We start from the raw sequence: 16,557 nt of genomic DNA on the forward strand, positions 1-16,557 counted from the left end.
ATAACATTTCCCACATGTTTACTTTACATCAGCACAATTTTGGAAACAAAATTTTTTTTTGTTAGGAAGTTATAAGGGTTAAAATTTGACCAGCGATTTGTCATTTTTACAACGAAATTTACAAAACCATTTTTTTTAGGGACCACCTCACATTTGAAGTCAGTTTGAGGGGTCTATATGGCTGAAAATACCCAAAAGTGACACCATTCTAAAAACTGCACCCCTCAAGGTACTCAAAACCACATTCAAGAAGTTTATTAACCCTTCAGGTGCTTCACAGCAGCAGAAGCAACATGGAAGGAAAAAATGAACATTTAACTTTTTAGTCACAAAAATTATCTTTTAGCAACAATTTTTTTATTTTCCCAATGGTAAAAGGAGAAACTGAACCACGAAAGTTGTTGTACAATTTGTCCTGAGTACGCTGATACCTCATATGTGGGGGTAAACCACTGTTTGGGCGCACGGCAGGGCTTGGAAGGGAAGGAGCGCCATTTGACTTTTTGAATCAAAAATTGGCTCCACTCTTTAGCGGACACCATGTCACGTTTGGAGAGCCCCCGTGTGCCTAAAAATTGGAGCTCCCCCACAAGTGACCCCATTTTGGAAACTAGACGCCCCAAGGAACTTATCTAGATGCATAGTGAGCACTTTGAACCCCCAGGTGCTTCACAAATTAATCCGTAAAAATGAAAAAGTACTTTTTTTTCACAAAAAAATTCTTTTAGCCTCAATTTTTTCATTTTCACATGGGCAACAGGATAAAATGGATCCTAAAATGTGTTGGGAAATTTCTCCTGAGTACACCAATACCTCACATGTGGGGGTAAACCACTGTTTGGGCACATGGTAAGGCTCGGAAGGGAAGGAGCGCCATTTGACTTTTTGAATGAAAAATTATTTCCATCGTTAGCGGACACCATGTCGCGTTTGGAGAGCTCCTGTGTGCCTAAACATTGGCGCTCCCCCACAAGTGACCCCATTTTGGAAACTAGACCCCCCAAGGAACTTATTTAAATGCCTAGTGAGCACTTTCAACCCTCAGGTGCTTCACAAATTGATCTGTAAAAATGAAAAAGTACTTTTTTTTTCACAAAAAAATTCTTTTCGCCTCAATTTTTTCATTTTCACATGGGCAGTAGGGTAAAATGGATCATAAAATTTGTTGGGCGATTTCTCCCGAGTACGTCGATACCTCATATGTGGGGGTAAACCACTGTTTGGGCACTCGGCAGGGCTCGGAAGGGAAGGCGCGCCATTTGACTTTTTGAATGGAAAATTAGCTCCAATTGTTAGCGGACACCATGTCGCGTTTGGAGAGCCCCTGTGTGCCTAAACATTGGAGCTCCCCCACAAGTGACCCCATTTTGGAAACTAGACCCCCCAAGGAACTTATCTAGATGCATATTGAGCACTTTAAACCCCCAGGTGCTTCACAGAAGTTTATAACGCAGAGCCATGAAAATAAAAGATAATTTTTCTTTCCTCAAAAATGATTTTTTAGCCTGGAATTTCCTATTTTGCCAAGGATAATAGGAGAAATTGGACCCCAAATATTGTTGTCCTGTTTGTCCTGAGTACGCAGATACCCCATATGTGGGGGTAAACCACTGTTTGGGCGCACGGCAGGGCTCGGAAGGGATGGCACGCCATTTGGCTTTTTAAATGGAAAATTAGCTCCAATCATTAGCGGACACCATGTCACATTTGGAGAGCCCCTGTGTGCCTAAACATTGGAGATCCCCCAGAAATGACACCATTTTGGAAACTAGACCCCCAAAGGAACTAATCTAGATGTGTGGTGAGGACTTTGAACCCCCAAGTGCTTCACAGAAGTTTATAACGCAGAGCCATGAAAAAAAAAAAAAAATTATTTTCTCAAAAATGATCTTTTAGCCTGCAATTTTTTATTTTCCCAAGGGTAACAGGAGAAATTTGACCCCAAAAGTTGTTGTCCAGTTTCTCCTGAGTACGGTGATACCCCATATGTGGGGGTAAACTACTGTTTGGGCACATGCCGGGGCTTGGAATTGAAGTAGTGACGTTTTGAAATGCAGACTTTGATGGAATGCTCTGCGGGCGTCACGTTGCGTTTGCAGAGCCCCTGATGTGCCTAAACAGTAGAAACCCCCCACAAGTGACCCCATTTTGGAAACTAGACCCCGAAAGGAACTTATCTAGATGTGTGGTGAGCACTTTGAACCCCCAAGTGCTTCATAGAAGTTTATAATGCAGAGCCGTGAAAATAATAAATACGTTTTCTTTCCTCAAAAATAATTATTTAGCCCAGAATTTTTTATTTTCCCTAAGGGTTACAGGAGAAATTGGACCCCAAAAGTTGTTGTCCAGTTTCTCCTGAGTACGCTGATACCCCATGAGTGGGGGTAAACCACTGTTTGGGCACACGTCGGGGCTCAGAAGGGAAGTAGTGACTTTTGAAATGCAGACTTTGATGGAATGGTCTGCGGTTGTCACGTTGCGTTTGCAGAGCCCCTGGTGTGCCTAAACAGTAGAAACCCCCACAAGTGACCCCATTTTAGAAATTAGACCCCCCAAGGAACTTATCTAGATATGTGGTGAGCACTTTGAACCCCCAAGTGCTTCACAGACGTTTACAACGCAGAGCCGTGAAAATAAAAAATCATTTTTCTTTCCTCAAAAATTATGTTTTAGCAAGCATTTTTTTTGATTCACAAGGGTAACAGGAGAAATTGGACCCCAGTAATTGTTGCGCAGTTTGTCCTGAGTATGCTGGTACTCCATATGTGGGGGTAAACCACTGTTTGGGCACACGTCAGGGCTCGGAAGTGAGGGAGCACCATTTGACTTTTTGAATACGAGATTGGCTGGAATCAATGGTGGCGCCATGTTGCGTTTGGAGACCCCTGATGTGCCTAAACAGTGGTAACCCCTCAATTCTACCTCCAACACTAACCCCAACACACCCCTAACCCTAATCCCAACTGTAGCCATAACCCTAAACACAACCCTAACCGCAACACACCCCTAACCACAACCCTAACCCCAACACACCCCTAACCATAACCACAACCCTAATTCCAACCCTAACCCTAAGGCTATGTGCCCACGTTGCGGATTCGTGTGAGATATTTTCGCACCATTTTTGAAAAATCCGCGGGTAAAAGGCACTGCGTTTTACCTGCGGATTTTCCGCGGATTTCACCTGCGGATTCCTATTGAGGAACAGGTGTAAAACGCTGCGGAATCCGCACAAAGAATTGACATGCTGCGGAAAATACAATGCAGCGTTTCCGCGCGGTATTTTCCGCACCATGGGCACAGCGGATTTGGTTTTTCATATGTTTACATGGTACTGTAAACCTGATTGAACACTGCTGCGGATCCGCAGCCAAATCCGCACCGTGTGCACATAGCCTAATTCTAAAGGTATGTGCACACGCTGCGGAAAACGCTGCGGATCCGCAGCAGTTTCCCATGAGTTTACAGTTCAATGTAAACCTACGGGAAACAAAAATCGCTGTGCCCATGCTGCGGAAAAACTGCACGGAAACGCAGCGGTTTACATTCCGCAGCATGTCACTTCTTTGTGCGGATTCCGCAGCGGTTTTACAACTGCTCAAATAGAAAATCGCAGTTGTAAAACCGCAGTGAAATGCGCAGAAAAACCGCGGTAAATCCGCCATAAATCCGCAGCGGTTTAGCACTGCGGATTTATCAAATCCGCAGTGGAAAAATCCGCAGAGGACCAGAATACGTGTGCACATACCGAAACCCTAACCCTAGCCCTAACCCTACCCCTAACCCTAGCCCTAACCCTACCCCTAACCCTAACCCTACCCCTAGCCCTAACCTTAACCCTAACCCTACCCCTAACCCTAACCCTATTCTAACATTAGTGGAAAAAAAAAATTTCTTTATTTTTTTATTGTCCCTACCTATGGGGGTGACAAAGGGGGGGGGGTCATTTATTATTTTTTTTATTTTGATCACTGAGATAGATTATATCTCAGTGATCAAAATGCACTTTGGAACGAATCTGCCGGCCGGCAGATTCGGCGGGCGCACTGCGCATGCGCCCGCCATTTTGGAAGATGGCGGCGCCCAGGGAGAAGACGGACGGGACCCCGGCTGGATCGGTAAGTATGATGGGGTGGGGGGGGGACCACGGGGGGGGATCGGAGCACGGGGGGGGAATCGGAGTGCGGGAGGGGTGGAACGGAGCACGGGGGGCGTGGAACGGAGCACGGGGGGGCTGGAACGGAGCACGGGGGGGTGGAATGGAGCACCGGGGGGGGTGGATCGGAGTGCAGGGGGGGTGATTGGAGCACGGGGGGGTGATTGGAGCACGGGGGGAGCGGACAAGAGCACGGGGGGAGCGGAGCACTGGACGGAGGGGAGCCGGAGCAGTGTACCGGCCAGATCGGAGGGCTGGGGGGGCGATCGGTGGGGTGGGGTGGGGGCACACTAGTATTTCCAGCCATGGCCGATGATATTTCAGCATCGGCCATGGCTGGATTGTAATATTTCACCCGTTATAATAGGTGAAATATTACAAATCGCTCTGATTGGCAGTTTCACTTTCAACAGCCAATCAGAGCGATCGTAGCCACGAGGGGGTGAAGCCACCCCCCCTGGGCTAAACTACCACTCCCCCTGTCCCTGCAGATCGGGTGAAATGGGAGTTAACCCTTTCACCCGATCTGCAGGGACGCGATCTTTCCATGACGCCGCATAGGCGTCATGGGTCGGAATGGCACCGACTTTCATGACGCCTACGTGGCGTCATGGGTCGGGAAGGGGTTAATGGTTTGCTGTTGTATGACTATCTGGATTAAAGGGATAATCATTCAAATTTAGAAAATTGCTAATTTTTTAACATTTTTCTCAAATTTTTTATATTTTTTTATAAATAAACACAAAAAATGTTGAACTAAATTTACCATTATCATAAAGTATAATGTGTCACGAAAAAACAATCTCAAAATCACTGGGATTTGTTGAAACGTTGCAGTTATTACCACATAAATTGACACTGGTCAGATTTCAAAAATTTGGCTCGGTCACTAAAGGGTTAAATATGATTGTCTGAGCAAAGGGTCTGAATACTTATGACCATGTGATATTTCAGTTTTTCTTTTTCAATAAACTTGCAAAAATTTCTACATTTCTGTTTTTTTTAGACAAGATGGGGTGCAGAGTGTACATTAATGAGGAAAAAAATGAACTTTTTTTGAATTTACCAAATTTCTGCAATGAAACAGAGTGAAAAATGTAAAGGGATCTGAATACTTTCTGTAGCCTCGTATGTTTCTCTAAAAAATTGCACAGAGAGAACCTTGAACAGTACCTAAATGTACTTTATCTTGCTTTATAGATGTTAATGAGTCACTAAGTTATGTATGTATAAAAGAATGAACATGAAGCAGGTTGGGGACCAGATTGGTTTTATTTTAACCCTTTAATGAAAATGGAAATACCAGTACATCATTACTGTGGTCAGCAGGTATGGAGGGGCTTAAAGGCAGGGTCCACTACAAACAAAGGCAGGGATGCTGGCCTTGTTACATAGACAGCATGTGTTTCTGTATACTGTATTGCTATGGTATTGTAGTAAATAGAATAAATGATGAAAGGATCGCAGATTCAGGTCTCCAGGAGACAAATGAATAGGATATAAAAAGTAAAAATTACATTCTCCTACCAGGTTTCCTCCATTAAAAAAAAATCTATATTTGTTATTGCCACACTCCTAAATGTCCGGTCTATCAAAGTATAAAGTCAATTAACACGTATGGTAAATGCAGAAAAGAGGTAAAAAAAATAAAAATGCCAGAATTGCTTTTTTATCAACACAGCTACTTGAAAATACTAAAAAAATTTAATAAAAAATGATCAAAGCTTTATATTTACCCCAAATTGGTAATACAAAAAAAAAATGTGTGTCTCGGAAATCATAATTTATTTATTTTTTTTACTAATTTCTGAAACTTTTCTTTAAAAAAAAACAAACAAACAAATTACTAAGCAGGTTTGGAATTGTACTGACTTGGAGAATTATGCTTCCAGTTCTTTTTTACCATACAATGAATGCTGTGAAAACAAACCCCAGAAGCAATGGCAGAATTGCATTTTCATCAGTGGTTTTTGATGTTACTGCATATGATAAAATGGATGGCGTCATTCAAAACTACAACTACTCTTTAAAAAACACCCTCATTTGGCCATGTCGACTGACAGATAAAAAAGTTATGGCTCCTGGAAGAGGAAAAATAAAATAGAGCGAAAATGAAATCTCACCCCAGTCATCTAGGGGTTAATATGTGCTTCTGAAAGTTTAAATAAAAACTTCAGAGTTTTCATTCTTGCTCCATTTGATCAAAAAATGCATAAGAAATTTGAGAAAGATATTTGACTTCTTTAGATTAATGAAGAACATGTGAAAATGGAATTACCATCACGTTCTAGGGGCATTGCACTTGAAGAATGGGCTATTTAATATATATCCACGTTCTGGATAGCATTACCAGTATATACGGAGATGCCCCCGCTCACATAGACGTGACTTACTGCGGAAAGAACGCTTACTAATAGTTTTCTTTGGGTGATAGGGGATTTGAGGGGATTGTGTAACCTGTTTTACAATTCAGGGGTCTGGTATTTAAACAAAGAACATCTAGTTTTGACTTTTGAAACAGATGCCATGAGCATTATCTCAGGCATATGCCGTATACACTGATTAAACCGGCCTGGCCATTTTGATGTCCTTATCCCAGATTACAAGTCATTGCATATTGCTCTCTTGTAATCAAGCATAAAGATGCCTGTATGGCATAGATATCCATTAGACCTTAGTGTTCACATGCTTGATGTGTACCTTTTGAAAATAATGGGAGATACTGTTAAATATAAAGGGATATTCTGGGGTTACCGAAACAAGTTGCCTCCTATCTGCTGGATAGAAGAGAATTGATAAATCAGTGTGTGTTTCTCAGCTAGGACCCCACCAATGGCCATTATGGGGTGTTTGTGTTCCCCCACCCTCTCCTGGATCAAAAAGTTATATGGAGCTGCTGGTTGCGCATGCATCCTGCCGCCGCATTTAAGTCTATGGGAATGATCAAGTTGGCCCACCTTAGCATTCCACTATATACAGGTATCTCCAGTATAATTTTGGTGGAAATTTATGGTGCATAAGTACACCAACTAATAGATGGTATAAACTTTAACTAATTTTGCCTCAAAAAACTGGGAAAACTTATTGACTCGAGTATAAGCCTAGGGTGGGAAATGCAGCAGCTACTGGTAAATTTCAAAAATAAAAAGATACCAATAAAAGTAAAATTAATTGGGACATCAGTAGGTTAAGTGTTTTTGAATATCCATATTGAATCAGGAGCCCCATATTATGCTCTATACAGTTCATAATGGGCCCCATAAGATGCTCCATACAAAATATGCCCCATATAATGCTGCACAAAGGTTAATAATGGCCCCATACGATGCTCCATATTAAAATATGCCCCATATAATGCTGCATAAAAGGTTAATGATGGCCCCATAAGATCCTCCATAGAATAATATGCCCCATATGCTGCTCCATAAAGGTTTATGGCCCCATAAGATGCTCCATAGAATATTATGCTCTATATACTGCTCCATAAAGGTTGATGGCCACATAAGATGGTCCATAGAATAATATGCCCCATATAACGCTGCTGCGATTAAAAAAAATTAAAATAATAATGACATGCTCACCTCTCGTCGCTAGGGGCCAGGTGCCGGTGTTGCCACTGGCTCAGGCCCCCGGCACTTGTGATATTCACACCGCCACGCGCCGCTGTGTCTTCCGGGTCCTCTGGCTGTGACTGTTCAGGCAGAGGGCGTGCACTAACGTCATCGCACCCTCTGACCTGAACGTCACATCCAGAGGACGTGGAAGACAGAACCAGGCGGTGGAACGGGGACAGGTGAATGTCACATGGCTCACCCTCCCCCATCATACTCACCCCCTCCTGCCGCATCTCTGCATGTCCCAGCTTCTCCGATGGTCTCTGGCGCTGGCAGCTTGATCCTGTATTCAGCGGTCACATCGTACCGCTCATTAAAGCAATGAATATGCGCTCCACGCCTATGGGAGTGGAGGCGAGTCCATATTCATTAATTAATGAGCGGTACCATGTGACCGCTGAACACAGGAAGAGCTGCCGGCGCCGTCTGAGAAGCAGATCATGTGAGAAGCAGGGACGTGCAGAGACATGCCAGAATGGGGTGAGTATGATGTGACCACCGCGGACTCCTGCCACTCCCACTCCCCCGCCGACCCCCTGGGACAATGACTCGAGTATAAGCCGAGAGGGGCACTTTCAGCCGAAAAAAATGGGCTTATACTCCAGTATATACGGTAGGTATTTTTTATTAATTTTAAACAATAACGACATGAAAAGAAAATCCAGACACCTATCATCCACGATTATAATTAATATTTCTTGACACTGCTCCTCTTCAATGGGAAAGATATCCGATTCCTATTTTTCCCTAATGTTTTCTGCATATCGTTCATACACTTTCCCAAAAAGATGTTGCTTTACTATATACAGTGCGGAAAAAAAGTATTTAGTCAGCCACCAATTGTGCAAGTTTTCCCACTTAAAAAGATGAGAGAGGCCAGTAACTGACATTATAGGTAGACCACAACTATGAGAGTCAAAATGAGAAAACAAATCCAGAAAATCACCTTGTCTGATTTGGCAAGATTTATTTATTTTTATCCCCATTTTCTCTGGAACCTCAGAATCCTGGATTTTTTGTTTCTGCTAATAAGGCTAAGTTGAATTTGAGAGGAAAGCTGCTAGAAGTGTTTGTAATGAGACTCGGCTTGTGCGGTACTGCCCTTCCCCCCATACTGACTGCCAGAGATGAGAGCTGAAAGCTGTAGAGTAATCACACTGCTGTGCTCCAGCACATGTCATCACTCTGCAGTGAGGAGAGCAGACGGTCAATGCTATATGGCAGCGTGTTCTTCTTTCTACAGTGTGTTGTTGTCTGCTTATGATTGGTCAGAAAGAGGAAGCAGTACATACCTCCAGTGAAATCTCTCTGGTAATGCCATATGGACTTAACCAAAATTAACTGTTTAAATGCCAAATATTTGCTTGCAACAGGGAGGAAAAAGAAAAAAAAATGTTTTATTCTGCTACTATTACATCGTGTGTCCAGCTCAGCATGAAAAATTTGGTGAACGGTGCTTTTTATGTCCCGTAAAGATTTAATGTATCTCGTATTCTTCATTTAGGTGCAGTGCCCACATTAACATATGAGGATGACATTATTACCCACCCTGTCAACATTTTAAGCTTTTTTAGAAAACAGGTGAGTGGCTCTCATGTTATTGTATAGGTTGCGCTGATTAGATTTACAGACTGATTAGTTTTGCTGTTCTGCCTTGGTATTTTCATCATAAAATGTCTTTTGTTCTGTTTCACTAACTGGGAAAACTAGACTGATTGTGGAACTGGACTATCCCTCATCACTGCCATAATCTGATGGTATTAAATTAGAAAGAAAGGTATTTGTAAGGTAGTGGTAATTTTTCCAAAAAGGAACTTGTCACCTGCCCTAGTCCTCCAAAACTGCCACCATGTCTTTATTACACCCTATAGCCACTTTATAATAAGCCCCTTTTTCGCGGTTAAGTGATGGCTAAATAATATCCATTTAGAAACTGCTTGCGATATGCAAATTAGTGCATGACTAGTCAGGGAGTGAGTGTTAGTGCTGTGGAGTCATAGAGGAGCTGAATCTGTGCTGCACTTAATGTACAAGCTCAGTAGTGACCAGTGCTGTGGAGTCATAGAGGAGATGAATCTGTGCTGCACTTTATGTACATGCTCAGTAGTGACCAGGGCTGCGGAGTCATAGAGGAGATAAATCTGTGCTGCACTTTATGTACATGCACAGTAGAGACCAGGGCTGCGGAGTAATAGAGGAGATGAATCTGTGCTGCACTTAATGTACATGCTCAGTAGTGACCAGTGCTGTGGAGTCTGAGGAGATGAATCTGTGCTGCACTTAATGTACATGCTCAGTAGAGACCAGGGCTGCGGAGTAATAGAGGAGATGAATCTGTGCTGCACTTAATGTACATGCTCAGTAGTGACCAGTGCTGTGGAGTCTGAGGAGATGAATCTGTGCTGCACTTAATGTACATGCTCAGTAGTGACCAGGGCTGTGGAGTCATAGAGGAGATAAATCTGTGCTGCACTTTATGTACATGCTCAGTAGAGACCAGGGCTGCGGAGTCATAGAGGAGATGAATCTGTGCTGCACTTTATGTACATGCTCAGTAGAGACCAGAGCTGCGGAGTCATAGAGGAGATGAATCTGTGCTGCACTTAATGTACATGCTCAGTAGTGACCAGTGCTGTGGAGTCATAGAGGAGATGAATCTGTGCTGCACTTAATGTACATGCTCAGTAGTGACCAGTGCTGTGGAGTCATAGAGGAGATGAATCTGTGCTTCACTTTATGTACATGCTCAGTAGTGACCAGTGCTGTGGAGTCATAGAGGAGATAAATCTGTGCTGCACTTTATGTACATGCTCAGTAGAGACCAGGGCTGCGGAGTCATAGAGGAGATGAATCTGTGCTGCACTTTATGTACATGCTCAGTAGAGACCAGGGCTGCGGAGTCATAGAGGAGATGAATCTGTGCTGCACTTAATGTACATGCTCAGTAGTGACCAGTGCTGTGGAGTCATAGAGGAGATGAATCTGTGCTGCACTTAATGTACATGCTCAGTAGTGACCAGTGCTGTGGAGTCATAGAGGAGATAAATCTGTGCTGCACTTTATGTACATGCACAGTAGAGACCAGGGCTGCGGAGTCATAGAGGAGCTGAATCTGTGCTGCACTTTATGTACATGCTCAGTAGTGACCAGTGCTGTGGAGTCATAGAGATGAATCTGTGCTGCACTTAATGTACAAGCTCAGTAGTGACCAGTGCTGTCAGAGTCGGGGAAAGTGACGTGTGGGAGGTTTGGCTTACTGACTCCACAGTCTTGGTGCTAAGGGCCCGGGACTTGTCCTGGTGTGCCAGGTGCTGACTCCGCCCTGACAGTACCTGTCCCTATCATTGAGAGCCTAGTATAATGCATGGTCGACAAGTCTTCCACAGCTGGAGACTCTCTCTATAGCTTTTCTGTAAACTGGTTCATTTTAAAAACTGATGTCATTCTTTGAAAGTCATTGAATAAGTTCCCTAATTCTGGACTCAAACTCTGTCTTCTGACTGGAGTTAATTGAGTGTGGCACAGTCATGAAACATCTGTAAGAAGCATTCTTAGAAATGCCAGTCAGCCACCTGACTTTAAGTGGAAAGTTTGGTAATCCACAAAATGTTTAGTTTTTGTTCTCATGAATTTCCACTTGCTCAGTTTGACGAATACTCGTGCAAAAGGAATGTGGATGTGTTGGGATCAAACTAAAGTTACAGTGGCGAAAATATTGGGCTTAAAAAAAGGGTTGTCCGGTCAAAAGTTATTAAATATGCCCTCCATTTAATTTGTAGTAGACCCTGCTGAGTATTGCAGCACACATCCTATCCTGTTCCCTTATATTCTCCTGAATTAGAGCTGTTCTGTAGTACCCAGCAGAGGCAGCAACACCTTAATAAAGATGCGCAGTGCAACTCCATTCATTCATACTAAATCAACCCCATCATTTCATGACTTTCCTAGTTAATCTGGTAAGTTCCTGGTTATGTCTCCTTTTATTAGGCCATATACCATAACTAATTTTTATGTTATATCATAACATTAGCTTATAAATACATGAAATGTTTTATGTCAGAAAGTACAGTATAAAAGAGAATTGGCGTTGGCTTAGGAGCTAGCTAAGATTCCAACTGTTGAAACCCATAGATTCCTCGATCAATAGCAGTCAAGGGGTTCTGATAGGTTGCCAATGCAACCAGAAGCCTAACAAGTGTGTGCCATGTACATTGACCTGCCCGAGTCTAATAGGCTGCTTAGCAGTAGGTTATCAAAAAAAATTGCAGTGAACAAACAAAATAATAAAACATACTATTTTATGGTGAATAAAATGACAAAACTGGTATCGCCACTTTGTAATTATCACATTATTTACCCTGTATGATGAACACTGTGAAAAGGAAATTACCATATATACTCGAGTATTAGTGCTCCTCTCGGCTTATACTCGAGTCACGGTAGCGGTGGGGTCGGCGGGTGAGGGGGAGAGGGCGCTGAGGCATACTCACCTAGTCCCGGCGATCCTGGCGCTCCCTCTGCCGTCCCACGGTCTTCGGGTGCTGCAGATCTTCCCCTGTTCAGCGGTCACGTATGACAGCTCATTAGAAAAATGAATATGGACTCCACTCCCATAGGGGTGGAGCCGCATATTCATTTCTCTAATCAGCGGTAACGGTGACCGCTGATAGAGGAAGAGGCTGCGGCACCGAAGACCAGCTGTCAGGGGGAAGGAGCGGGACGCCGGGAGCAGGTAAGTATCGCATATTTACCTATCCCCGTTACACACGCCGGGCGTCGCTCCATCTTCCCGGCGCCGCTCCATCTTCCCGGCGTCTCTCCGCTCTGACTGTGCAGGTCAGAGGGCGCGATGACGCATATAGTGTGCGCGGCGCCCTCTGCCTGATCAGTCAGAGCAGAGAGACGCCGGGACCGGACGCTGGGAGCTGCAAGCAAGAGAGGTGAGTGTGTTTTTTTTTTTTTGCAGCAGCAGCAGCAATGGCAGAGCTTTCTATGGTACATCAATGGGGCAAGAATGAACGGTGCAGAGCACTATATGGCACAGCTATGGGGCAATAATGAACGGTGCAGAGCACTATATGGCACAGCTATGGGGCAATAATGAACAGTGCAGAGCACTATATGGCACAGCTATGGGGCAATAATGAACGGTGCAGAGCACTATATGGCACAGCTATGGGGCAATAATAAACGGTGCAGAGCACTATATGGCACAGCTATGGGGCAATAATGAACGGTGCAGAGCACTATATGGCACAGCTATGGGTCAATAATGAATGGTGCAGAGCACTATATGGCACAGCTATGGGGCAATAATGAACGGTGCAGAGCACTATATGGCACAGCTATGGGGCAATAATGAACGGTGCAGAGCACTATATGGCACAGCTATGGGGCAATAATGAACGGTGCAGAGCACTATATGGCACAGCTATGGGGCAAAAATGAACGGTGCAGAGCACTATATGGCACAGCTATGGGGCAATAATGAACGGTGCAGAGCACTATATGGCACAGCTATGGGACAAAAATGAACGGTGCAGAGCACTATATGGCACAGCTATGGGGCAATAATAAACGGTGCAGAGCACTATATGGCACAGCTATGGGGCAATAATGAACGGTGCAGAGCACTATATGGCACAGCTATAGGGCAATAATGAACGGTGCAGAGCACTATATGGCACAGCTATGGGGCAATAATGAACGGTGCAGCACACTATATGGCACCGCTATGGGGCAATAATGAACGGTGCAGAGCATTGTATATGGGGCACAGCTTTATATGGAGCATCTATGGGGCAATAATGAACTGTATGGAGCATTATATGTTGCACATTTTTATATAGAGCATCTTATGGGCCCATCATGAACTGTATGGGGCTCCTGATTCAATATGGATATTCAAATACACTTAACCTACAGATGTCTCAATTAATTTTACTTTTATTGGTATCTATTTTTATTTTTGACAGTAACCGGTAGCTGCTGCATTTTCCACCCTAGGCTTATACTCGAGTCAATAAGTTTTCCCATTTTTTTGTGGCAAAATTAGGGGGGTCGGCTTATACTCGGGTCGGCTTATACTCGAGTATATACGGTAATAGCATTATTCAACTTGATGTTGTTGGTTTATCCCGACTCCCAAACAAAGAAATTAGAAGTTGCTTTTACCCATGAGAATGGAAACTACAGCTTGTCATGCAAAATACATAAACACCGCTAAATCAAATTTTTTTTTAAATAAATAGGTGTATTTTTCATGAAAAGTCATAAAACATGCATAAATTTGGTACTTTTGTAATCATACTGATTCATAGAATAAATATAGCACATTGTTTGTGTTGCACAGTGAATGGCATTAAAACCTTAAAAAAAAGGGCAATAGCGTAGTTACTGTTTTTCAAAATCAAGGGTTAATAGAAGTTGTTCAGTAAGTCATGTGCTGAAAAATAATGCCATGTGAAAAATGCAACTTTTCCTTTTGGCTTTCAGAATAACCCTGTCCTTTAGGGGTTAAATAAAAAGAACAGTTGTATTAAAGTATTGACGTCTCCACAGTGTAGATTGTTATAGGCTGGGTATATAATTCACACATGTAAGATCATCTCCAGGAGAACTTAGTTTCAGTCCATTACTTTTATTAGTGACATGTAAATCCCACCTCTCCGCTGACCCCTGAGTATATCGCGCACATCTCTGAGTCCCATATGGGGGACAAAGGTGTCAGTTCAAAGATCTGGCTCCGGAATGCTTGTATCATTTTACTAGGGACTGGCACACATTTCATAACTAGTAAGAAGAAATGAGTCGGATTCCTAAGCTAGAACAGCAGGCCGCAGTAGCTTTTTGTAGAGACGCCCGCATCTTCGGTGGTCTGCTTATCCCACTGAAATTACAAAGCTTAACACCGCTTCCTATTCTGCTGGAGAGAAATGGCAGAATCTGACAAATGAAATAGAAGCAGTTGTATGTGGATATCGCCTTTATGCCTTTTAATGACCAATGTGAAATACGCTGGTCTTGATGAATCGGGACCCTAACGTTCATGTTTTCATACCTTGACATGTTTATCTACGGTTGGTGAAATAAGTAACGAACAAGTCACCAATTTTCTATGTAAATATATTTCTAAAGATGCTATTGACATGAAATTCTCACCAGATGTCAGTAACAACCCATCCAATCCACACAGGCAAAGCCACCATAAATGTCCATAAGTTAAGTGTAAGATTTCAGAAAGAGGAGTGAAAAGAGTTATCAGAAGAGTTGTTCACGAACCAAGGACCACATGTGAAAAGCTACAGAAAGACCAGGAATTGTTTCAAAGAAAACTTTAAGTAATGCACTCAACCTCCATGGCCTGTGTGCAGACTCACCACGCAAAACTCCATTGTTGAACAAAAAGCATGTTCCAGCACGTTTACAGTTTACTCAACAACGTGAGACAAGCCTGTGAAATACTGGGAGAATGTAGTCTGGTCAGATGAGGCCAAAATTGAACTTTTTGGATACCACAATACAAACTATTTTAGGACACCATACCAACAGTGAAGATTGGAGGCAGGAACATCATGGTGTGGGGCTGTTTTCAGCATACTGCACTGTCAAACTTCATGTGATTGAAGGAAGAGTGACTGGACAAATGTACTGAGACATTCTTGATAAAATTCCTCTGCCATCTACCAGGATGATGAACATGAAACAAGGGTGGACATTTCAGCAAAACAAAATGAGCCGAACAGCCATGGAAACGCTCAGTTGGTTTTATAGAAAGAAACTAAAGCTGATAAAATGGCCCAGCCAATCACCTGACCTGAATCCAGAAAATGTATTACAGGAACTAAAGCTCCGAGTTCATAGAAGGAGCCCACACAAAATTCAGGATTTGAGGAGTGTTTGTGAGGAAGAATTGGCCAAAATGACACCTGAGCAATGCCTGCGACTAGTTTTTCCATTGAGGAGGCATCTAAAAACTACCACCACCAACAAAGGCTTTTGTACGAAGTATGAAATAAATTTCAGTAAGGCCTTCTACGCATGACAATTTTTTTGTGTCCGTATGCGGTCCGTTTTTTTAGGGCCATAAATACGGACACGCACGCGCATTGTATTCAATGGTGGTGTGCACATGTCAGGTTTTTCATATCGACTCTGTCCATGTAAAAAAAACCGCAGACATGATAGGTTTTTTTTGCACAGCACAGACGAAATGCGCGCTGCAGATGTGAATTTTCTCATGGTGCTTGCTGTGATCTCATTAAGCTTGCCGCAGTTCATCGGGCCGCTCGCAGTGAATTGTGGGAATGTAGATTCAATGACCGGCGGTGACCTCAATGACGTTACCGTTTGTCACTGCGGCTGCGCGCGCTTCACCTCATTCTCCAATGGTTTTCAGCCTGGACAGTCGCATCATGCCACCACTTAGGTTGTAAACCACATACTATGTGGAACAGTATGGCTCATCTGCACTTCGGACAGCTGAGGGATATGGTTGTTTTATTATTTTCTTCTTTTTACAGGGACAAGGGCTTCAATTTGTTTTTTATTTTTAAATAAATGTGTAAAACAGGGTGTTTTTATTTCAAATAAAGGATTTTATTCTTGCTGTGTTTATTTCAATACTTACTATGGGGTTAGTAATGGGGGCGTCATATAGATGCCTCTCCATTACTAACCCCTGGGCTTGATGTCACCTCACAATACAAAGGTGGCATCAACCTCACAAATATTATCCCACTTGCCACCTCCATAGGGCAAGTGGGGAGAGCGAGGCTAAGCCCCAGA

At 43.2% G+C, this 16,557-nt stretch overlaps 1 protein-coding gene across 1 annotated transcript in view; it reads left to right on the top strand.

Annotated features, from left to right (window-relative positions):
- MTX3 (metaxin 3) overlaps nt 1–16,557 on the top strand; it is a 59,456-nt gene that overhangs the window by 23,145 nt on the left and 19,754 nt on the right. Inside the window, exon 3 of the mRNA XM_069749795.1 lies at nt 9,275–9,351. Within this exon, the coding sequence (XP_069605896.1) occupies nt 9,275–9,351 (77 nt within the window). The remainder of the gene's footprint in view (nt 1–9,274; nt 9,352–16,557) is intronic.

This window comes from Ranitomeya imitator, chromosome 1 (genome assembly GCF_032444005.1).
Source record: "Ranitomeya imitator isolate aRanImi1 chromosome 1, aRanImi1.pri, whole genome shotgun sequence".
Taxonomy (NCBI): domain Eukaryota; kingdom Metazoa; phylum Chordata; class Amphibia; order Anura; family Dendrobatidae; genus Ranitomeya; species Ranitomeya imitator.